General features: G+C 43.0%; 1 protein-coding gene across 3 annotated transcripts; it reads left to right on the forward strand.

The window, feature by feature from the left end:
• Positions 1 to 815: 815 nt before the first annotated feature.
• On the forward strand, positions 816 to 23,094 carry armc8 (armadillo repeat containing 8). 3 transcript variants are annotated; one of them, XM_031300856.2, is made up of 23 exons: positions 816 to 1,120; positions 4,899 to 4,975; positions 6,652 to 6,723; positions 8,991 to 9,133; positions 9,249 to 9,346; positions 10,693 to 10,785; positions 10,882 to 10,962; positions 11,077 to 11,152; positions 12,527 to 12,617; positions 12,714 to 12,774; positions 13,127 to 13,327; positions 14,663 to 14,758; positions 14,862 to 14,944; positions 15,935 to 16,016; positions 17,433 to 17,519; positions 17,603 to 17,695; positions 17,875 to 18,024; positions 19,163 to 19,258; positions 19,490 to 19,585; positions 19,845 to 19,917; positions 20,373 to 20,408; positions 20,628 to 20,721; positions 21,515 to 23,094. In XM_031300856.2, exons 1-23 carry the CDS (start codon positions 1,076 to 1,078, stop codon positions 21,546 to 21,548), a joined length of 2,058 nt encoding a protein of 685 aa, XP_031156716.1. In that variant the 5' UTR covers positions 816 to 1,075; the 3' UTR covers positions 21,549 to 23,094. The 3 variants fall into 3 exon arrangements, with proteins under 3 accessions (XP_031156716.1, XP_031156731.1, XP_031156721.1); XM_031300861.2 differs by lacking the exon at positions 816 to 1,120 and adding an exon at positions 4,488 to 4,506; XM_031300871.2 differs by lacking the exon at positions 20,373 to 20,408.

A 23,094-nucleotide genomic window follows, 5' to 3' on the forward strand; every position in this document is an offset into this window, starting at 1 on the left:
TTCTCCTTTACTTAAGTAAAAGTACTAATACCACACTGTAAAAGAACTCTATTACAAGTAAAAGTCAGGCATTGAAAATGTTACTTAAATAAAAGTATGTAAGTATCATCAGGAAAATGTACTTAAAGTGTTAAAAGTAAAATACTCAATACAGAAAAATCCTCCCATTTTAGAAACTGGAAACGATCCAAACTGTTCTGTGTTGAATCGGCTAATCATTTCAGATGGACTTGTAGGCTGTTATATTGTTGGGTAGTTTAATTTATAATAAAACTTCAGATTTTATAAACTTTTGTTTGTGATGTGTGTGCAAAAAATCTTAATTTGTAAAGTAACTAGTACAATATTTCTCTCTGAAATGTAGCGGAGTAGAAGTAGAAAGTGACATGAAAAGAAAAGACTCAAGTAAAGTACAAGTACCTCAACATTTGTACTTAAGTACAGTACTGGAGTAAATGTACTTACATAGTTACATTCCACCACTGCATAATACAAATTAAATGTGAGCAAAAAATGGTATGCAATACCTAAATTTATAAATGCTTATTACAATGAAACCAACATTTACTTTCGTCCGCCAACTTGCAAGTCGTGCAAAGATTTCGCCGATTTTCTGAGTTGTGACCATAGAAATAAAATGTTATGTGAAATAAAATTTTATTTCTATGGTTGTGATGTTCCGACCATTTACTGTAAATATTAAGGGGGCGTTCACGTGAATTTTCTCAGTCAGGCATTAAATATTCCGAATATTCCGACACCACGTGAATGCAGCATTAATGTATCGAATCTAACTCAATGAGACATCTCCTACGTCACATTTATAAACAACATTTACTTCATTGACAGACGCTCGCCAAGTTAGCGGTGTTGTTTTGTTGTTGTATATCTGCTTGCTCATGTTTACAACCGAGCCCACAAAGGAATATAGTTAGCTGTTTTTATTCTAACGCTAGCGAGGAGTGGAGTGGACTTGCCGTCAGTTACTTTTTTAAAAGCCGCTCACAGCTGCTCTGGGGGGCGGAGTGCCTGCAAAGTGCTGCGCCGATTGGGGCGCTCGATCGGGGGAAGAGAGATGGCGTGCTTGTTGGAGGCCCCTCTCCGCATCAGTGTGCTGTCTGTGAGTGACACTTTCATAATTTCAAATAGCATTGTCAGATTAACAGTATGCTCACTCCAACAGTGCGTGGTTAGTATCGTCTGATCAGTCATATGAAGAAGCTGGAAGTCAAACTATGATGTCTTCTGCTAGCCTACAAGCTAAGTTAAAGGCTTTGTAACATGTAGCTGCTGTAGCGGTCGCGAGTATTCTTTCCCAGGATGGCGAAGGCACGTCCCGCCCTACTATGCCTTTCTCTGCCTCTGATTGGCTTACCCTGACATTCGCACTCTAACCCTAACCAATCTTTCTCCTCTTACCTAAACCTAACCAACCCAACCAGAGCAGGCAGCGAGTGCTAGCCAATCAGATGGAGAGTAGGGCGGGTCAAGGCTTGGCCATCCTAGGATTTGTTTTTCTTTGGCGTAGTGGTCCGCCTACGTAGCTGATGATGAGAATAGTTTTGATCCTGACCTCGCCCGGACGGGCGGGGACGTTCTGAACATGTGAAGGGATGCACGCTATTACTGTGTCCGTTTACCCCGTCGGTGTATTATGGAAACTAAATCAAACGAACCTGACTGTGTCCCTCGGAATGAGTTTGCAGCTAGCTAACTGCTAAGAGTGAGAGTGCTGTCACCACTGCTCCAAACACTTTTGAAATATTCCGCAATGTAACATAAATTGCAGGATATTTTTTTTAAATTGTAACCATCGATATGATTTGCCCGTAATCATTGCAGCTTGCTAATAACAATAGCGAACTTAACGTTTCTAAGCTAGCTAACGTTATTTTAAACGTTGGCTAACCACTAGCATACGGTTATGCCGAATTCATGTGGTACCTGGATAATCGGAAGAATGAGTTTTCGACTGAGAAAAAAATCACGTGAATGCCCCCTTAAGTCGGAACAACGACTCATAAAGTCCATGGATGTGTTATAAGGGTAAAGTCGGCGAAATTAGACAATGGTTATCATGCGTAACTTGGCTAAAGTTAACGTTAAATAGGTAGTTAGAACGAGCATACTCTCATTTTTACAGTCTATGTCAGAATTGCAATAGTGAAACGTCCCCACGTGAGGTACATGCAGAAATGAGACTCAGCCTGCTTTGCCTGGGGGCCACTATTGCAAAATGACAATACATAAACATTCATATTTATCAGATAAAATGAATAAATATTAAAAGGCCTATAACTCATCTTTCGTTTAAAGTGCTCATATTATGCTCATTTTCAGGTTCATAATTGTATTTAGAAGTTGTACCAGAATAGGTTTACATGGTTTAATTTTCAAAAAAACACCATATTTTAGTTGTACTGCACATTGCTGCAGCTCCTCTTTTCACCCTGTGTGTTGAGCTCTCTGTTTTAGCTACAGAGTGAGACATCTCACTTCTGTTCCATCTTTGTTGGGAGTCGCACATGATCAGTACCTAGGTAAGGACTACTAGCCAGTCAGAAGCAGAGTATGAGGGCGTGCCCTGACAGTAGCTAGGTAAGGACTACTAGCCAGTCAGAAGCAGAGTATGAGGGCGTGCCCTGACAGTAGCTAGGTAAGGACTACTAGCCAGTCAGAAATCAGAGTATGAGGGCGTGCCCTGATAGTACCTAGGTAAGGACTACTAGCCAGTCAGAAGCAGAGTATGAGGGCGTGCCATGCTAGCAGCTAGGTGAGCATTATAACGTGTGTTACAAAGTGACCACGTTTGTCTCTGAAGTAAAGGCTGGACTACAATAGAGCTGTTTGGAGCAGTTTGTGAACAGTGTTTTCTGTTGGAGATGGTAAGTCCCTTTGGGGTGGACTTTGGGCTTTTTCACTTTGTAAACCTATAACATACACAAAAAAGAAAGGGGAAAAAGCATAATATGAGCACTTTAAATGTTTAACTAAATTAACTAAGCACAAGGTCTTACACTAGGTCTATATAAGCGATACATCAGATATTTTACTGCATTTAATAGCTGCAACTGCATTTTAGTTGTGAATGCTTTGGTTACATGAAAGAGTTTATACTAGAGGTGCACCGATCCAATATTAAGATTGGATATCGGTCCCGATATTGACGAAATAGCGGGATCGGGGATCGGAAAAATTAACAGATCCACGGGCCAATCCAGTTTTGTTAGTTTTTTTCCCCCTCTGTCGAACGTGTTATTTTGTCTTAGTTAGGAAAGTAATGTTTAGTTAGGAAGGTCTGGTGCCTTCAGTCTCTTCCACATGGTAGAAGGAAGGTATACAGTGTATTATTAATTCAACAATGGTATCGGATCTGTATCGGGTATCTACAGATACACAAAGCCCTGGCATCGGTTTCGGTATCGGGACTGAAAAAGTTGGATCGGTACATCCCTAGTTTATACAACCTTAAACATAGCTGCTACCTCTTCTGTTATGCTGTCACTCAAATGTTGGAAAGATTCATAAACCTAAACCATAAGCATAAACTGCTCCTACCAGGGACAGAATGAATAGCATATTATGCTTTTTTTAATGCACTCTGGCACCTTATTTACACTCAAAGTAAAAAAAATAAAATAAATCCCAGTGTGATTTTCTTTGTGAATTAGAAACTGGTCCGCTAAGATATTATGGTAGTTTATATTTTATTAAGCCTTTGAACATAAGCAGCTCCGTTGTTATTTGTATGCGATAAACATTTAAACCAGAATATAATGACTGTCTATCAAAGACAGGTTTATGCAAGGAGGGACATGCACAGACATTATGGGGGCAGGGGCTCAAGTGAAAAAAGGCACTTCTTATTATAATAATAATAATAATAATAACAACAAACAATTACAATAACAAAACGTTAAATAGATTAATACAACTCTTCCTTACCAATTTATTTTAATCGGAACTCAACAAAGTCTAATCTCCTGACCAGACATTTCGTTTTTTTTATTCAATAAATAAATGTGTTGTGGAATATATAAATTCATTTATTTAAAGATTTTTTTTTTTTTTTTTTTTAAACAAAACGTTAAATATATTAACACAACTCTGACTTCCTTACTAATTTATTTTATTGGAACTCAACAAAGATCTCCCGACTGGATATTTTGATTTTTTTAGTCAATAAATACATATGTTTGACAGGAAGGCTATGTGCAAACAGGAATATATATATATATATATATATATATATATATAAAAAGCTCCTAAGAAAAAGGGTACTTTCTCTTGAGGAAGAAAAAGGGCAGATGCTCAAGCCCCCTTTGATGTGTGCATTCAGCAGCGTGCAGGCACCAGAAGCCAGTAGTAGCAGCGTGTTGTGGGCGAGGTTTGCTCGTCTAGGGACACGTGGAAAGTTCTGGCTGAAGCTGTTATAAACAAAGTTTTCTGGTGTCACATCATGCGGCCGCTGGTCAGCTTTCAAAGGGCCCTGCTATGGATGCTGCTGTATGTGTCAGTGTGCATGACTCTGGGTCTAATCATGATTTTGTTTTTATTTAAATGATCAAAAAAATCAAACCTTTAAAATTGTGTTTTAATTTGAAATTTTAAATGTGGTTTTTGTAAGAGTTATTTAAATGTTTACTATTTTTCCAGAAATACAGTAAATGTGATTGTGCAACTTTAGTCTGTTGTTAAATTGATCTGAATGAAATGGTTGAAAGGTCATTAAGTATGTTAAAATCTGTACACTATATTTATTATTTTCTAGAGAGAGAGAGAGAGAGACTAAGCAAGATACAATCTCTTAAACTTTCTAGTAAAGTAGCCTCAGCTGCAAATTGTGTATGCCAGTGAATTTTGTCACTAATGTCTCTTATATATTTGTCCCCGCGCAGGAAGTTACTGCCACTAGTCGCCATTATGTTGACCGACTGTTCGACCCCGACCCACAGAAAGTGCTGCAAGGAGTCATGTAAGTCCAGCGGCGCATATATATGTATGAATATATGTATGTATGTATGTATATGTATTGTCTTCTTCCCTGATGCAGGCGGCAGTAAATGACAGCCCGTCCTTTCACGTGGTTGAGTACATTTTGAAGAGTAGGTATTGCAGACTGAAAGAGTGCTGACTTTATTCAGCCAGTGTCTTTTCCCTTTTTTTCCCCCCTTTTTTTAAACGCTAATAAAGTTCCTGTGCTGAATCGTGTCGGTTGATTTAGCATGACCTCTGTGTTTACATGCACAGGCTTTCATGTGACGATCTATTTCAAAACGCATCTCACTCACCACTGTGACTTCGTCACTCTCTCGCTCTCTGTTTTCAACGCGGTGACCTGGAATCGGACTATTTCATCGTTATTTTTAACTTCTGGAGCGACTAGCTCTGGTTACGGCTTGTAGCGCTCCACTAGCCAGCCGAGCACCTGACCGACTTGACTGCCTGCTACAGCTGTACTTTTCCATCCAGCCTCACTCACCCGCTATATGATATCATCTGGGGGCTTCCTGCAGAGGAGAGGGAATGCTGCATGGACAAAACAAAATGTGGTGCAAGGAAATTAACTGGCGCATTTGGTCTCCTTCAACAATATGTGGGACATTTCCTTGATGTAAAGCTTCTCTGTTTCAACTTGGAAATTACCTCTGTCTGCCTGCTGTCTTTATAACTGCTCAAAAACGGGCCCAAAAAATCAGCCCGACCCTACCCGAGCCCGGCCCGGCCCGACACATTAACTGGAATTATGAGCCTGAGCCCGATATAGGAGACTTTAATACTGTCCTTCGCCACGGTCTGCATGCCTACGCGTTGGCCAACAACGCGCCGGGTATAGGAGAGACCATATCTGCTGCTAAAGGACTCGTGGTTGCGCAATTATTGAAGACAGTGCTACAGATGAGGGAGACACGATGTAGCACAGTTTACTCACTCACTCACACTCACACTCAAGTCAGTGCACGACATACACCCAGAGCTACGGGAGAAGCTGGAGAGGCATAGCTTTCTCCCCACCCAATTAGGCTAATAAAGTAATGATTAAAAAAACACAAATGCTTGATCAAAGGCCCGGCCCGGCCCGGCCCAGCCCGAGGATAGTGGCGGGAAACATCGGCCGGGCCGATGTCCTCTGCTGCAGTACGTTTGCTATTGTTTTTAGAATAACAGTTAATTTTTTCTTCTGTCCTGCTAAAGAAGTATAGCAACAGTAACAGTTTAGATCACGGCCTGCGGTGTAATTACTCCCAATTCGCAGTGTCATTTGTTTCGTGTGGCGCACCAGTACAGTACGTATCGATACATAAATGTAGGTACAAGGTGTGAAGTTGGGTAACGCAAACCCCAGATTATAACCCAGTAGGACATACTGTACCCTGTAATATTAGAATAGTAGTTAAAAAAAACACCTACAATAAAAATGACTTTTAAGTTCCCAGATTGTAACCCCCTTATTCCTTTTCTACACATCTTGTTCCCTTGTACCTACACGTATGTATCAGTATGTGCTTTACTGGAACACAAAAATTACAATTTAATTGGGAAGAATTATGCTGTATGTTGTGTGCTGTAATCTAAAGCGATCAACTTTTTTTACTGTTTGTCGCATTGCCTTAAATCATTGTGTGTGTGTGTGTGTGTGTGACTTCTCAGTGACATGAAGAATGCCGTCATAGGAAACAACAAGCAAAAGGCCAATCTGATCGTCCTCGGAGCTGTGCCGAGGTTGGTCTCTGCACACATTTCCACTTCCACTTCTTCCCACTTTGTCTTTCTGACCATTAACACATTTTTCATTCAAGTACGCTCAAGATGCAGACATGACACTGGTCTAACATAACATGCTTTTGTTCAGACAGACACAAAAAAATACAATGTCACAATATGAACTGGAGTAGAAATACAGCAGAACTGTCCAGGTTTAAATGTTTAACTTACTAGCATCATTAACAGGTTATTTAGCACAGTGATTCCCAACCAGGGGTACTTGTACACCAGGGGTTACTTCTGCAGTTGCCAGGGGAGTACGTCATATGAAAAAAATTGAAATTATGATTTGATTGGAAGAATTAATCCATATATTTACATTAATTGAACTGTTAACACCTAAACACTACGTGGTGCAGTTATGTAAGAGTGCGTGAAAACTAGTAGGCGAGCGAGCACAGAAGTTTAAACGGGTAGCTAAAAGTAATGACTTAACAGTTCAAATGATTCGCTACAAGTCAAAGGAGAATCGGTTGAAATAGTTAGATAAAAGTCAGGTTAATGGATACATGGTTGAAACCTTCATCTTTACTCCCAAGTAGAACTAGAAGGCTAGTAGTAGTAGTACGATGGCTGACCAAAACCACCTCAACATTGACAGTTCGATTGTATGAAAAAAAATTAACCAGAAAAAGACAAAAGATTCCGACGTGCTAGACTTTCTGCGTGGGGGTCATGAAGCGTCCCAGACGTTGGATCGCTAATCTTTAATTCGGCTCGTTCGAGAGGAGCCAGGTCTGCGCAGAATCGATCACCGGTGATCGCCGCCCAATGCATGCCGGTTAGATTTGTGTCCGACTTGATCCCGACTCGCTCTGACGTCATGCACACGTGGGCAACAATAACCTCACGAGACCAAGGTGGCCGCAGTTCTGAGACGCAGGCAGCGCAGTTGCTTTTCACCGACTGCTAGACCCAGGTGGACCCAGGGCATGCTGGGAAACGCCTGCCTCTCAGCTGATCTAACAGCTGATTGGTTCAGAATCGACTCAACATGATGACATTTTATGTACACTTTTTATTGTTTTTGAATCTGAGGGATTTTAACTATTTGTCTGATTTAAAGGCTTATTCTGTACAAACCACATGTTGTGTGGCTGATAGTTACGTTTAGAAGTCAGAGAGACTAAATCTGTTCAGATTACAGATCCTCTACAGTCTGTTGGTTATTAACATCAGCAACAGATCGCATGTAGAGCATTTTGACAGCTACTCTGTCATAATAAAAACAACTGGAGACTGTGTAGGAGCTGATATATGGGTCTGATAACATTTTATTAAATCTGAATCGGACCTAACCTTCCTGTTCAGCCTGAAGGCTGCTGGAAAATGTCCGACTTGACAGCGGATTTTTGTCACCGCCCTCGGCTGCTGCTGCCTGCTCTTGTCCGCTTTACAGGCGAGTCGCAGCTCATCTCGAACAAGCCTATTATGTCACACTACAAGAGGTAAAGATGCTCCTTAGTCGGTCCTGACCCTCATAATCAAGCACCTCGCTGAACGTTTGTCTGCGACATGTCTGTCGGGTCAAAATCTGGCTGAAAGTGTGTAGTCTGATCCTGGCATTATATAAATTAGTTATACATTTGGAACATACAGTGGGAATCGATGACTGGGTACGTGAGTTCATCTAGTCTCGCATTGCCAGACCTTCCTCCACAGTGCTGCGGAGGAGGGTCTGGCTAGTCCACACAACATTCTGGGATGGGAGAAAAACACTGCACTGAATGCAATAACGGTGCCTCTTCAAAATAGCCTCAGGAAGGAACTTGTTTTGGTGGAACGTGTACGTTCAAAAGTAGTTTTAGTCGTGTAACAGAAAACTCAGATTGGTCAGATAGTCTAGCTAGCTGTCTGGATTTACCCTGCAGAGATCTGAGGAGCAGTTAACCATAGTCCTCAGAAATCCACCGGAGGTTAGAACACACAAAGAAAGCGGAAGGTAACGGACATCCGGCCGAAAAAGGGGGACATCCAGCGGAATTTCCGGCGGCACCTGAACAATCCCGGAAATGAAACGTCGATATAGACTAAAGTTTTATCTGACAGGGCTATGGGGGTACCTCAGACCAAAAAGGTTTGGAACCACTGATTTAGCACCCGCTACAGTAAACGTGTGTGTGTGTGTGTGTGTGTGTGTGTGTGTGTGTGTGTGTGTGTGTGTGTGTGTGTGTGTGTGTGTGTGTGTGTGTGTGTGTGTGTGTGTGTTTATTCAATGGTTCCAGGTTACTATACCTGCTTCAGCAGAGCTCGTCCAGTCTGGAGCTGCGGACCGAGTGTGCCGTGGTGCTGGGCAGCCTCGCAATGGGCACAGAGAACAACATCAAGTCCCTGGTGGACTGTCACATCATCCCTGCCCTTCTTCAAGGTTAGGGCACACACACACACACACACACATACACATGCACATGCAAATACTTACTGCGGACACTATCTTTGCTGAGACACAGACCTAATGCAACACCTGTGTTTTGTGCTTGCAGGTCTCCTGTGTCCGGAACTGATCTTCATTGAAGTGTGTCTTCGATGTCTCAGAACGGTTTTCATCAGTCCCGTCACCCCTGTGCAGCTGCTCTATACGGTAAGTTGTCTTGTACACATTTTGCCAGCTACAGTATATAAATATATACATACAAATACACATTCTGTCTCTGCATACAGACATTATCAGGTTCCTCTAATTGTATGGCATAGAGTTCAACAGTGGACCGTTCAGTTTTTGAACAGCTCTGGTTCCAGAAGTGATTTTCTCCCTATTCGACATCTCCATTGATGTTTCAGAAAATGTTTATATAAAGAATTTTAAGCCTGAACCAAGCCTACGAGCTACGAGATAATTTGTCACCATAAAGCATTTTGATAATGGCAAAAAAAAGGCAAAGGTACAAGACTGTGTGCAATCATAGACTTCAGTGGTAGCAACTCACTAGCCGTCACAGGTTTGCAGGTGCGGTACACATTTCTGTGGTAACAACGAGCTCCACCAATCGGAGACGTTGCTGTTACGCTTGGGATTGTGGGTAGTGTAGTACTTCTCTATGACATCGCAAATAAAACACGGTTAATGTTATACAGACTTGTGGCTTCTACAGGGACATAAACCTTTGTTTCACAACCTCGTAGCTTGTGTTCGGTCCACCTTGAATGGTTAAAGGCCCAGACACACACAGCCGATAATCGGCCGTTGGACAGTCTGGCGAGGTCAGTGACTCGAGTCCGTTCGGTGTGTTCTGTGCCGTCGTCCTTCATTTTGGCCGATTTGACATGTATAATTGGAAGGCGGGCACTGCCGGCAGTCGGACTCAAATGACCCATCTGATTGGTGGAGCGCTAACCCGGAAACGGGGAGCAGAATGAGCGTGACTAGAGTCTCTCAAAATCTGACAAATCTTTTAAACTGACCTTTGTTGATCTGAAATGAAGACAGATTCAACAACTGCACGGCCCATTTCTCTCTTAAAATGTTTTCAGAAACACGTTTCGGTGAACTATTTTAGTACAATATGAGATCGTATTCTGAACGAGCCGCCATGACAGTCTGGCTTTGAATTTCCAGAGAAACCAGACCCACGTGACGCGTTCGTCCAATCAGCTGCCGGTTTTCATTTTTGGGCGACAATACAGATTAGCGCCGCCTGCTGTTATGGAGACATACTACGTCTCGTCTCTTTGGTGTGTTCTGAGGCACTTTTTGACCAACTCGGGGAGACTGATCAGTCCGACTGCCTTTTCTGCTGACGTTTGCCGTCGGCTCTGTGTGTCCTTACCTTTAGACATTAGTGCTGATAATCAAAATCCTTATGGAGAAAATGAACGGGGTTTTCCACTTCCGTAACCAAACTGTTGAGCTCTATAGCAAGGACAAGGCCAATTCTAACAATTCTCATTTTTAAATGATATTTGGTGATGTTTTTTGTTTGTTTTTAGGACCCCACTGTGATTCCCCATCTAATGTCTCTACTGAGCCGCTCACAGAGAACCCAGGAGTACATCACACAGATCTTCTCCCACTGTTGTAAGGTATTTGTTGGTATTTGTTCACACGCAAACACAGCGGAGTCCGTCACACTTGTAGCCAGACGAAGATTCATTGTTGATGGGGTTTGTTGTCTCCAGACCCCAGAGCACCAGACGGTTCTTTTCAACCACGGCGCCATCCAGAACATTGCCCCTCTACTTATCTCACCCTCTTATAAGGTATTCGGTTGTCTCTCTGTGACTGCATTTCTTATCCAAATTGCATGATACGACCTTTCACACACAATTACCTCTGTATATCATTCTCTCCTTCCGACCTCGTTGCCTCTCCAGGTCCGGATGCAGGCGTTAAAGTGTTTCTCAGTCCTGGCCTATGAGAACACTCAGGTCTCCATGACACTGGTGAATGGTGAGTCTCTTTTCTTTTAGTCTGGATCAACGGTACATTTCCAGGATAGCCTGACATCCTCTGTGTAGCTCACGCGCAAGTTGTCAGCTCTCTGTGTTTTGCCGTTGTCAAAATCCCTGTTGGCTACGGGAAACGACAACAAACTTTGAGCTAGTAAGCTACACGCTGAAAATGGCAAGTTTTGAAGACTATTTAGATTGTGCAACAAGGCAAGCCTGCTTGGGTTCTTTCGGGGAATGATTGTAAAGATTTACAAAGAATACTGTATGTTTACGGCATTTACTATCTAACTTTGGGACTGATTGGTGGGATTATTGTGGACGAAGTACACATGGTGATACACTGGTAAGAGCCAATGATGTTTAACCATGTATCCAGATACTTTAAATTCAGTGCTAAGCATAAGTGACTACACCCATGCTAAAGTTGACTAAAAAGAGGAATAAAAAAAATCGTCTTTTGGAAATTGATCTTAATGCCTTAATTAAAAAAATCCAGGATACTATGCATCCTGATAAAGTTCCCTTGGCCTTTGGAATTAAAATAGCCCCACATCATCACATCCCCTTCACCATACCTAGAGATTGGCATGGTTTTATGTCAGTTAGCCTAATAGCTGGTTATTTGCATTGAGAGATGATCCTATGGAAAGTACCCCATGCCAGTCTCTAGGTATGGTGAAGGGTATGTGATGATGTGGGGCTATTTTAATTCCAAAGGCCAAGGGAACTTTATCAGGATGCATAGTATCCTGGATCCATGAAATAACTGGCCTTTAAAAATAAAAATCTGCCTGCCTCTATGGGAATTTAACATAGGGGTGTACTTACTTATGCCCCCTGTATTTTAAGAGAGAACATTTATTTATTTACGATACATTATTCATTCATAAAGAAATTGATGTCCTTAAAGGTTGGATTTTTCCTAGTTTTTTTAATTAAGGCAAAAGATGATTTTTTTTATTCCTCTTTTTAATCAACTTTAGCATGGGTGTATTCACTTATGCTTAGCACTGTAGCTCACGTTACTGTATTGTGTGACCAGTTAACTTCATTTAATATTGTATGTGGCGTTTTCATTTGCGGAGGTGCAAATGTCCCAGCAAAAGAAGTTCCTTCCCGAGACTATTTAGCAGAGCCACCGTCGCTGCGTCTGGAGTTTAGCACCGCCCAAGACCATTGTGATTGGTTTAAAGAAATGCAAACAACCTAGAGTTTTTTTCTCCTATCCAAGAATGTATCTGTGGTGTAGCCAGACCTTACTCCACAGCGCTGTGGAGAAAGGTCTGGCAGTGCAAGACTTTTCTCTTCTCTTCTCTTCTCCTCTTATGAGCTTCACTTTTAAACTCCGGTTTATCTATGTTTTTGTTGCCAGTGCTGGTGGATGGCGAGCTGCTCTCTCAGGTATTTGTCAGAATGATGCAAAGGGATCAACCCATTGAAATGCAGCTAACGGCGGCCAAATGGTGAGCGGCATAAATTGATATGAATTAATAATAAATGACTGTATTTCCTGTATACTTTTCCCTTAAACGTCCTCTCCTCTCCCCCTTCTGTCCCAGTCTAACGTACATGTGTCGAGCGGGGGCCATCAGGACAGACGACAGCTGCGTAGTCCTAAAGGTCAGCCTTTTCTGAGACCTCTGCAACTGCACCTCTATTATATCAGTGGCACGTTTTTTATTTGTTTTATGATAAAACTTCTGTTTAACAAGCCCCCCCTCCCTCTGACCCAACCCACAACAAAGTTTCTCTCCTAACATCTGTTATACTATAAGAGTCACACACAAAAAAAAAACAGAAAGCAAATTACATGACAGTATAGCATATACACAGAACAACGGTACCACTAGCAAAGTCATAATATGCATAAATATCACCCTCCAAGACATGTCAAGACAGACCATGCCCCTTCTGGGGTTCCAGTGGCACTTCCTTACTCACTGTGCACGTGACGTCCTGTTTTTCCGTCCAGACCCTGCCGTGCCTCGTGCGGATGTGCAGTAAAGAGCATTTGCTTGAGGAGAGGGTGGAGGGTGCAGAGACGCTGGCCTACCTGATGGAGCCCGACGTGGAGCTGCAGAGGATCGCCAGCACCACCGACCACCTGGTGGCCATGCTGGCCGACTACTTCAAATACCCCAGCTCTGTGTCTGCCATCACGGACATCAAGAGGGTGGGTCAGTGGGCCTGAGCGGGCACTTTTCATGGGATTAGAACAGGCCCCCAGGAAGTGTGCCGGGCTTTGAAGCAAATCAAACATAGCAGCCAAACAGTGGAATTCCAACTCCCGATCCGTCATGTGATTCCCCTCTGGCCCAAAAAGACTCTCTCCCATAGTCTTACACGGCAAAAGAGACGTCTGTGAGCGTCACAACCCCCACGAAATAACTCGTTTTACTATCAGAATTTGATCCATTCGGTTCCGATAACATTTGGAAAGTCTAGTAGAGATGCATGATTTAAATATTTGTATGTGACCTAAAGCGGAGGTCTCTAGTGCGCCTGCTCTATGGGCCTCACAGTGCGGAAGCAGCCCCGATCGCAAATGTACGAATCCCACTATGGCCACGCCAGGACCCGCCCTACGAAGCAGCTCGATTGGTTGGGGTTAGGCATTCGACCTCGAGTGGTTAAGGTTAGGATAGCCGATTGGTCAGGAGATAGGACCTGTACAAATGGGGTTACGTTACCTTGCGTAAGCATGGACGCCTGGCCAATAAGTGCTATTGAAGGGCGGGTCTTGGCGTGGCCATAGTAGGATTCGTAAATTCGCACCCCAAACGTCCGGGTCATTTTTGGCCTTTTTCACTGAACAACTCTCATAGGAACGCTGTATACGGTTGTTATTATACATCCATAGATGAGAAGGGCAGGTGTTTGCCAGGTGTAAGGGTTGTATTCTTACACTCCCAGCCATGCTAGCAACATTGAGGCTGTGCTTTGAGCTAAATGCTAACGTCAGCATGCTAACATGCTCTCAATGGCAATACTAACATGCTGCTGTTTAGCAGGTAGGATGTTTACCATGTTCACCGTCTTAGTTTAGCGTGTTAGCATGCAAACTTTTGCTAATTAGCACTATACCCAAAGTACAGGAAGTGCCCTCGAGCCATGTCGCTAGCACAGCTAATCATCATAATCACAATTACTTTTCTTAATAAGGACAATTAAAAGGCTATTTTTTCATCAGAATAGATTATTTTGCTCAGGCTTCCAGACAGCACTTTGGCCAGTGTATGCTGCTGTAATCAGCTATGACCCAATTATCCTGAGTGTGTCTGAATGTACCTTTTTTGTTTTACAGCAACTAATAAGTGAGTCTAATTATGAATGTGTTTTTTAAATTTTTTATATAGCAAACATTTATTATTAGGAAGTAGAAAAGAAGCCTTTAAAAATGTTTGACTCTTCTATGAACTTAAAAGATATCCTTTTTATAGAGAGTTGTGCCACTCGTTGACATTATGCCCCCAGTTGACTGTCTGTCTGTCCACTCTGACATCTGCAGCTGGACCATGACCTGAAGCATGCACACGAGCTGAGACAAGCAGCTTTCAAACTTTACGCCTCACTAGGCTCCAACGACGAGGACATCCGCAAAAAGGTGACCTTTCCTCCTTGGGTGTATTTCTGTTTGCATATATAATAGTGCACATACATAATTATATTCTAATCCCTCCCTCCTTTCTTTTTCTTTTGGTCCTCAGATCACAGAGACAGAGAACATGATGGACCGGATAGTCAGTGGCCTATCAGAATCCAGCATTAAAGTCCGTTTGGCGGCCGTAAGGTACGGTGCAAACTTCTGAGCGAGTCACCCGCGCCCCACCCTGACATCTGAGCTTAAACTCCCTCTAGTCTAGAGCTGCAAAGATGAATCAAAGAATTGATTAGTTGTCAACTATTACATTAATCTGGAACTATTTTGATAATCCATTTGAGTCACTGAGTTACTTTTAAAACATTTTTTTTATGAATTTTAATTTGTGACATGAAAGTTTTATAGTTAAACTAAACTTTAACTGTGCCGTAATGTCTCCCCTCTGAATGTCTAAATTACACCAAAAGCCGTTATAGATAGATAACAGGCAGTATTGCTTTTTAATTTGTATAATTGTTTTAATGCGCGGTCTTAATAATGTACCTGTTTCTCTACACACAGTTAACCCTTTTGTATCCACCCGTCATTTTACTTTTTAGGCTTATTTAGGACCAAAATGGGTTTAAAGCTATAGTGCGTCGTTTCTGTCGCCCCCCCATGAGGAATTCTAAGTAATGACAACAAAACTGTCGCCGCGTCCACAAGATACAAGCATTACGTGACCGCGCCCCCCACGCCCCTCCACGCAGTTGCTAGTAGAAAGCAGTACACAGAGGATTAAAAAACATGATGGACTCTTCAGAAGAGGTCATTGTCTTCACTCGAGTTTCTGCGCACGAAAGTCACCAGACGACCCCAATCTTCTGAACATAGTCATACTGAGAAATACAGAGAGAGCTGTGTGGAGCTGATAGTCTTAATCAGCTTTGTAGCAACTCATTTGGCAATGGCTCGAATGTAACGGACGTTCATTAATGTCAAAAAGTTACGCACTAAAGCTTTAAAATGTTATTAAAAGGGGGCATTCAAATTCTGTTGATTTTTATGATGAAATCATATCTGGATGATGCATTAAACCAAACTTTTAATTGGTTAAATTTTGACAAAATGCTATTAAAACGTGACTAAACTCTCCCCTGTTTGTCCGCTCACTTATTTTTTTGTATTTTTTTTGCCCAGGTGTCTTCACAGTCTGTCGCGGTCGGTGCAGCAGCTGAGGACCAGCTTCCATGACCATGCGGTGTGGAGGCCCCTCATGAAGGTCAGTGGAGTGCTGAGTGCTGATTAGGTTTTTATTTATTTATTTATTTATTTTTAAGATTATTTTTTTGGCTTTTTTCCGCCTTTAATTTGACAGGACAGCTAGTAGAGAAAGGGGAGAGAGAGGGGGAAGACATGCAGGAAATCGTCACAGGTCGGATTTGAATCTTGGACCTCTGCGTCGCGGCATAAGCCTCTCAGTATATGTGCGCCTGCTCTACCCACTGAGCCAACCCGGCCACGTGCTGATTAGGGTTTTAATGAGTCATGAAGACATCGTATTTGGATACTTATAAACACATACTCCACTTGACTTTATTCATATAGCATATTTATTTTTCGTATAACAAAACACAAGATTAATTAAATTACCGGTAAGTAAAAGAACAGAACATTTAAACAAGACTAAACATTACAACAATAAGACCATAACATTCGCAACGTGCGCGTAAAAGCACGGCGAGGTGTGTACAAACAGGCCGCACTGAGGTAAAAGCGCAGACTGCCTGTCGCGGGAACTGAAAATGGCAAATTGCGCTTTTCCGTGTCGTGCATATGCATTCATGGGAGGGTGAAGGGTAAAGTGGGAGTTTCCATAAAGAGATGGGAAGGGAAGTGTAAAGTATGCCTAATTATGTATTCCGTGGTATGTACAAAAACCGCCCATCAAAGCGCGCCTCTATTTTGCGGTGAAAATTCTCCGCCTCTTAAAAGCAGGTGTAAACCAGGACGCGGGTCTCCTCTCATATGCCTCCTGCTGAAATGGCAGCAGTAATCTGAGCAAGACAAAGACATCGGCCAAGGAGACGAGCTGAAAGGATTTTTGTCACAAGGATCACACTTTTTCAGTTCCAGATCAAGCAGCCATGCAATATTACAGTTACTGGAAGAAATCAAAGATGACATTGAATCTCCGACTCAGCGTTCACATTCCATTCCAGCAGTTGTTAAACTCCTCGCTACATTACAAATATTGGCATCAGGATCATTTCAAACAGTCATAGCATCAGTGGGAATATTGCCGTCTGCACTCAGCCGTATCATAGCACCAGTACTTAACGCTTTGCTACAGCGCAATTTACGGTATAGTGGTCAGAGAAAGGCGCTGATTACCCGATGAACTGCAGGTTTAGTAAATACGACGTAAGCTGAAGTATCACAGCGTGCGCTTTCTGCGGGTTGGCCATGGCGCTGATAACGCTACGTTCACAAATGTACGTACATCTGGCCCTCAGCCTTTAATGTTTTTTTTTCCTTTAACCTGTTTACCACAGCCTACAACCTCCCTTAGTATAGCCACTGTAATTCTGTAACGTGTCCTTAGGTTTCATGAATGGCGCTATATAAAGAAAAGTTGTTATTATAATGCTATAACATCAATCCAAATTCAAAGTACTGACTGAGATGTTGTATGTAGCTGTTGCAGAACGCTCCGGATGAAGTCCTGGTCATGGCCTCCTCTACACTATGCAATCTACTGCTGGAGTTCTCTCCCAGCAAAGAGGTACACACACACGCACGCACCCACACACATAAACAGATTGCATTACGTTAATATTGAGACCATTTGTTCCTTTTGACTTGCAGCCCATCCTGGAGTCAGGCGTGATTGAGTTACTATGCAGTCTGACCCAGAGTGACAGTCCTGCTCTGAGGGTCAATGGCATCTGGGCTCTGATGGTAAGATGATGTTATACCTCTTTACACTTGTTGGTTCAATTTTGGTTAAATTTTTATATTTATAAGGTTGCAGTAATTAATGAAGTAGATCCATCGATCCATTTTACGTTTTCGCACAGTGACAGATGATTTTTTTGTACCAAACGTGTGTGTGTGTGTGTGTGTGTTTGTGTGTTAAGAACATGGCGTTCCAGGCAGAGCAGAAGGTGAAGGTGGAGATCGTTCGGAGTTTGGGTACAGAACAGTTGTTCCGCCTGCTATCAGACCCCGACTCCAACGTGCTGATGAAGACCCTCGGTCTGCTGCGCAACCTGCTGTCAACACGCCCAGTGAGTGAGAGAGTGAGAGAGAGAGAGAGAGAGACACACACACACACACACACACACACACACACGAGATAAGAGACTTGAAGCAGTGTTAAAAGTGCACTATGCGTTCCTGCATGACGTCACTTCTGTTGACGTTCAAAGTAAATACCAAACAAAACAGAGCAAGCTCGCCCCTCCCCCCATGTTTCCATAACTGTCATGACTAAAGCGAGAATTATACTGGACGCATCCAAGGTGGCGCGCGCCATCATGACGTTAAAATGACGTAATATCCTGTCGGTTCGCCCGATTTATGGTGTGCGAGCAGAGGTCGTGCCACAGGTTTCAGCGGCGTGCAACAAAGCGGAAACGGGAGGCCTGAACGAGTTCGCCGACAACCGGATGCCAGGACTCTCGGAGTGACTGCAAGTCTCTCTTGTAAACTTACTGGGTTAAGATGAGCTCTTTTATGGTGAATAAAAGGCTTGATCCGACCAAGTAGCTCATCCAATCAAAGCATTGACGGCAGTGCTGCTGCCAGTTCTGCCATTGTTTACCTTTTTCTTCTTCTTCTAGTCCGTAGAAAGAGCAACGTCTGTAGCCTTTCCTCATTAGCGCCACTTCTGTTCAGGAGAAGACTGCAACTAGTGTCGCGAGCACCAGCGCAGGTATAAATGGTCACGGCGATCCCATGACGTCACATTTGGGCTGCGTCTAGTCTATAAGACCCTTAACTGACTAACTGTCACTAACCCCCACCCCCTCCCCCAACCATCTTGTCGGTGATTGGCTGGAACGTGGTTTGTTGTATTTTGGTGCCTATCCTGTGCCCCTAGTGTTTGTGTGACGTTTACGACCCCTGTATTGTCTCCCGAGACCGGGCTTTTTCACGGTGTGTTCAGGGGGCAGGCAGCTAGCGGGTCAAGGAGAGACGCCTACGATTTGAGACAAAAATGAAATTGAGCCGAAACCATGCAGGAACGCATAGTGTACCTTTCAATGTACAGTAAATGAAGCCTTCTTGCGTCGATACTGTTCTGTAGACATTAAGACATTAGACGCGCGTGCGTGTATGTGCTGAATATGCATAACTTTTTGAAAAATGTTAAATACAGTATGCATACTGATTCTGTCCTGCTTTACTCTCCCCTCTTGACAGCACATTGACCAGATCATGAGCTCTCATGGGAAGCAGATCATGCAGGCAGTGACGCTCATCCTGGAAGCGGAGCACAGTATAGAGGTCAAAGAACAGGTGAGCGCTCTCTGCTTCATGCTTACAAATGGATTTTATACAGAGTTCATCCTACAGCAGAGTCGTTTTAACATTCTGCAGAGTCTATGTTTAGTTAGGCATGTCCAGTGGTGATGTGGAATCTTTTTTTTAGAGCTGCAAGGCAGAGAGAGTCAGTTGGCAATTTAGAATTAGAGTCACGAAGAAGAAAATCTTCATATAACAGCACTGATGCTTTTTCTTATCTGTCAGACGCTGTGCATCCTAGCCAACATCGCCGACGGCAACACAGCCAAGGAACTCATCATGACCAATGACGACATGCTCCAGAAAATCAAATATTACATGGTACTTTGTGTGAAGCCATCTACTGTAGCTCACCCTTGTGATCAGATCAAGTGTTTGGCGTTGTTGCAGCATGCACACAAGAGTTCTCATGGGAAGCAGATCATGCAGTATGCCGTACCAACTGAAAACTACACTGTTGTCTTTTTTTTTTGTAGTTTTTTTTAGTAGTAAGACTTCTTATTGAGGCCAAGTAACTTGTGCTTTTGTCCTGTACTTTCCTCCCTTGTAATTTTTCCCCAACTTGTGCTGGTTCCCGCAGGGCCATTCGAATGTCAAACTCCAGCTCGCTGCCACCTTCTGCATCTCAAACCTTATCTGGAATGAGGAGGACGGTAAGGGACACACCACACAAGTTGAAAGGATGAGGAATAAAGAAAGGGGTCAGAGGGATGTGAGAAAAGCTGAAGTTTTGTCTTCTCTGTTGACACGTTGAAGATCTGAAGGCGTACTCACGTTACAGCAGAAAAAAAAAAAAACATGGTTCTTGTGCTGCATGTTCTGCGTTGGTTGGCGCAGTATTTACCCCTCCAGGACTCCCAGTGGCGCTGTACTACATGGAGCCACCTTAGCTCCAATGCTAATGTTGCTAGCAGTAGTTGACTACGTTTCAGAGAGTCAAACAGTGGGTTTTTTTTGGGGTTTTTTTTGTAGCTGCATCTGCATGCCGATATTTCACCAAAAACAATATCTGTCCTGTCTGGTCTCGATATGATGCCAATATGTTATTGTACACTTATGGAAAAATTCAGAAACACACAAGTAATTGGTTTTTCGTCCCATCTTTCAGTTCAAGCAGTGGTCAACAGCGATTGTTCCCACAAAGGTCAGCACAGCTCAGGTCAAAGTTCAACAAATTTCAACTTCTTTTAGACGCAAAAGTAAATCCTGTTGTCTACAAAACACTTCATATTTTGGTGCACTAAATGCTTAAAGAAACGACAAAGCCATTAATGCCTTTGTTTTTTTTTTGGAAATGGATTTTTAGATGTCAGATGTTGGATTTAATGGATTCCCCTCTCTGCTTATTATCACGTGTTCCCAGGTTCTCAGGAGCGTCAGGATAAGCTGAGGGAGATGGGCTTTGTGGACATCCTGCACAAACTCACCCAGGCCTCTGACCCCAACCTCTGTGACAGGTGGGCCAGAAAAGAAGCAAATCATAAAACACACGGAATTCTCATCAGATGCATATTAATCTATATATTGACGACGTAACGTTACACTTTTCCGGATTGTTCAGGCGCCGCCGTAAATTCCGCCCGGATGTCCCTAATTTCAGCCAGATGTCCGTCACCTTCCTCTTTCTTTGTGTTGTCTATGGTTAACTGCTCCTCAGATCTCTGCAGGGTAAATCCAGACAGCTAGCTAGACTATCTGTCCAATCTGAGTTTTCTGTTGCACGACTAAAACAACTTTTGAACATACACATGTTCCACCGAAACAAGTTCCTTCCCGAGACTATTTTGCAGAGGCACCGTCAGTGTGTCCGGGGCTTAGCGCCGCCCAAGACGATTGTGATTGGTCTAAAGAAATCCCAATAAACCAGAGCACGTTTTTTTTTCTCCCATCCCGGAATGCTGTGTGGACTAGCCGCTCGATGGTGTTTTTTGCCCCCAACGGCTCCTTCCAGGCAGCGCTGCGACCGCTGCCTCTAAGGCACCTAACCCTAACCATAACCATAACCATTGCCTAATTGACTTCAAGGCAGAGCTGCGATCGTTGACTTCAAGGCACCTAACCCTAACCCTAACCTTAACCCTAACCCTGACCATAACCAGTGCCTAATCCTCCGTTGGGGGCAAAAAACACAGATAAACGGACTAGCCAGACCCTCCTCTGCAGCGCTGTGGAGGACGGTCTGGCAATGTGAGACTAGACGCGTATTAAAAGCGCTGAGCAGGGTGGACTGATTGTGTTTCTCTCTGTCAGGGCGAAGACGGCGATGCAGCAGTACCTAGCGTGACTACAGAGGGGAGAGATCCCCTACTGCCAGCCTCACTAACAATCATCGGCAGGACACCTGCCATCGGTTCTTTTGTTTCTGGTTTTCTTTAACCTCGAGGCTTTTTTTGTTGCACAAAGACACCTTTCTGTCGGACCTGTGGCTGGCCTCCCTTTCACTCTACCCACCCACCCCCTCAACAGTTTAGCTCACTCCAAACCTCGCCTGGGACACTCTTGAGACTGTGGTTGTTAGGAAATCAACGGTTATGAGGGGTTTGCTTGATTCTTTTTTTGTTGTAGTTTTCAACAATGAAGTGACATATTTTTCCTCCGTTTTGGGACTTTGTGATTAGATTTTTCTTTGTTGGAGGGCGGCAGCCTGACACCAGCGCCCTCTTGGTGCTTTTGGACTCCCGATAGCGGAGATTCTGCTCTCAGAGAAGCGGACTACGAGGTTTGACACGAGCAGAGCTGTTGGGACAGCAAAGCTTCCCAGTTTTATTTTTAATTAATATTACTATTAATAATAACGTTTCCTTAAGGCGTTGCGAGCAAGGACACGTTTGGAAAACAAAACTGCCTATTTTGAAATTTTGGGTGTTTTCTTTCTTTTTTTTTTGTGGATACATACCTCGTAAATATATAAATATATATAAATATAAACAAATATATATTTTTGGATTTTTATTTCCCCCCCCCCGACCCTCCTTTGTTTGTTTTCATTCATTCTATGTGAACCGTGATTCTTGGCACAGCGGGGCGAATCCTCTGCAGTGAATTAGGAAAAGAAATAATTCCCTTGATTCTTTTCTTTCTTTCTTCTGACCCTTGGTGGTTTTGCGTGCACTGTCAGCTGTCACTTCTGTCCAAAATCCTTATAATCCCAATGGGAAATGTAGTTCCAGAGTTACTTACTCTGATCTGCGCAAGTTACTAATTAACAGGCATGAGTACACACACACACACACAACACCAGAGATAAGAGGATGCCTGTATCCTCACATCTCTATTTGAATAAGACTTTAATGTCTGTTTCTGTTTCCTCTGCAGTCCCCTCTTCTGTGTGTGTTTGTCAAAAGGGATAAACGAAAGCGCCTGGGTTTCTCTCCTCTGATGTGTTTTGAGAAGCGAGCGAGGACAGAGTAGATGGAAGGAATTAAAGGAAGATCTATTTGAGACCGGCCCCTGGAGGGAAAAGGCACCAAGTGCATCCTCCGCCGCAGAATCAAGTGCTACGTTGTCTCTCTTCCCTCGATCATATCTTTTCTTATCTCCCATCAGGATATTTCTAGAGTGTTCTTTCCTGACATTTCAAACCTTACTGAAACTCTGATAGAATGAATGTTACCATTGAAAATATATGCAGACCTGAAGGATTTTCTTCTGTGTTGCGTCTTATTTCTCCTCGGAGGGTACAAGGATTCTCTAATTCACATTGTCTAAAGAAAGCACAAATATATAAAAGTACAGTGAAGTTTGTATTGCAGCCGATGGTTGCTTCGCTTGCAGTTTGTGCCTCTCGTGTATTTCCAGAGTTTGAGTCACAGAGGTAATTATCGGTTTCT

This window comes from Sander lucioperca, chromosome 8 (assembly GCF_008315115.2).
Source record: "Sander lucioperca isolate FBNREF2018 chromosome 8, SLUC_FBN_1.2, whole genome shotgun sequence".
Lineage (NCBI taxonomy): Eukaryota > Metazoa > Chordata > Actinopteri > Perciformes > Percidae > Sander > Sander lucioperca.

Coding starts and splice junctions, on each gene's coding strand:
- armc8 (XM_031300856.2), top strand. CDS start 1,076: ATGGCGTGCTTGTTGGAGGCCCCTCTCCGCATCAGTGTGCTGTCT. Junction 6,724..8,990: donor GTCCTCGGAGCTGTGCCGAG/GTTGGTCTCTGC, acceptor CAATGGTTCCAG/GTTACTATACCTGCTTCAGC. Junction 17,520..17,602: donor AGTTCTCTCCCAGCAAAGAG/GTACACACACAC, acceptor TTTGACTTGCAG/CCCATCCTGGAGTCAGGCGT.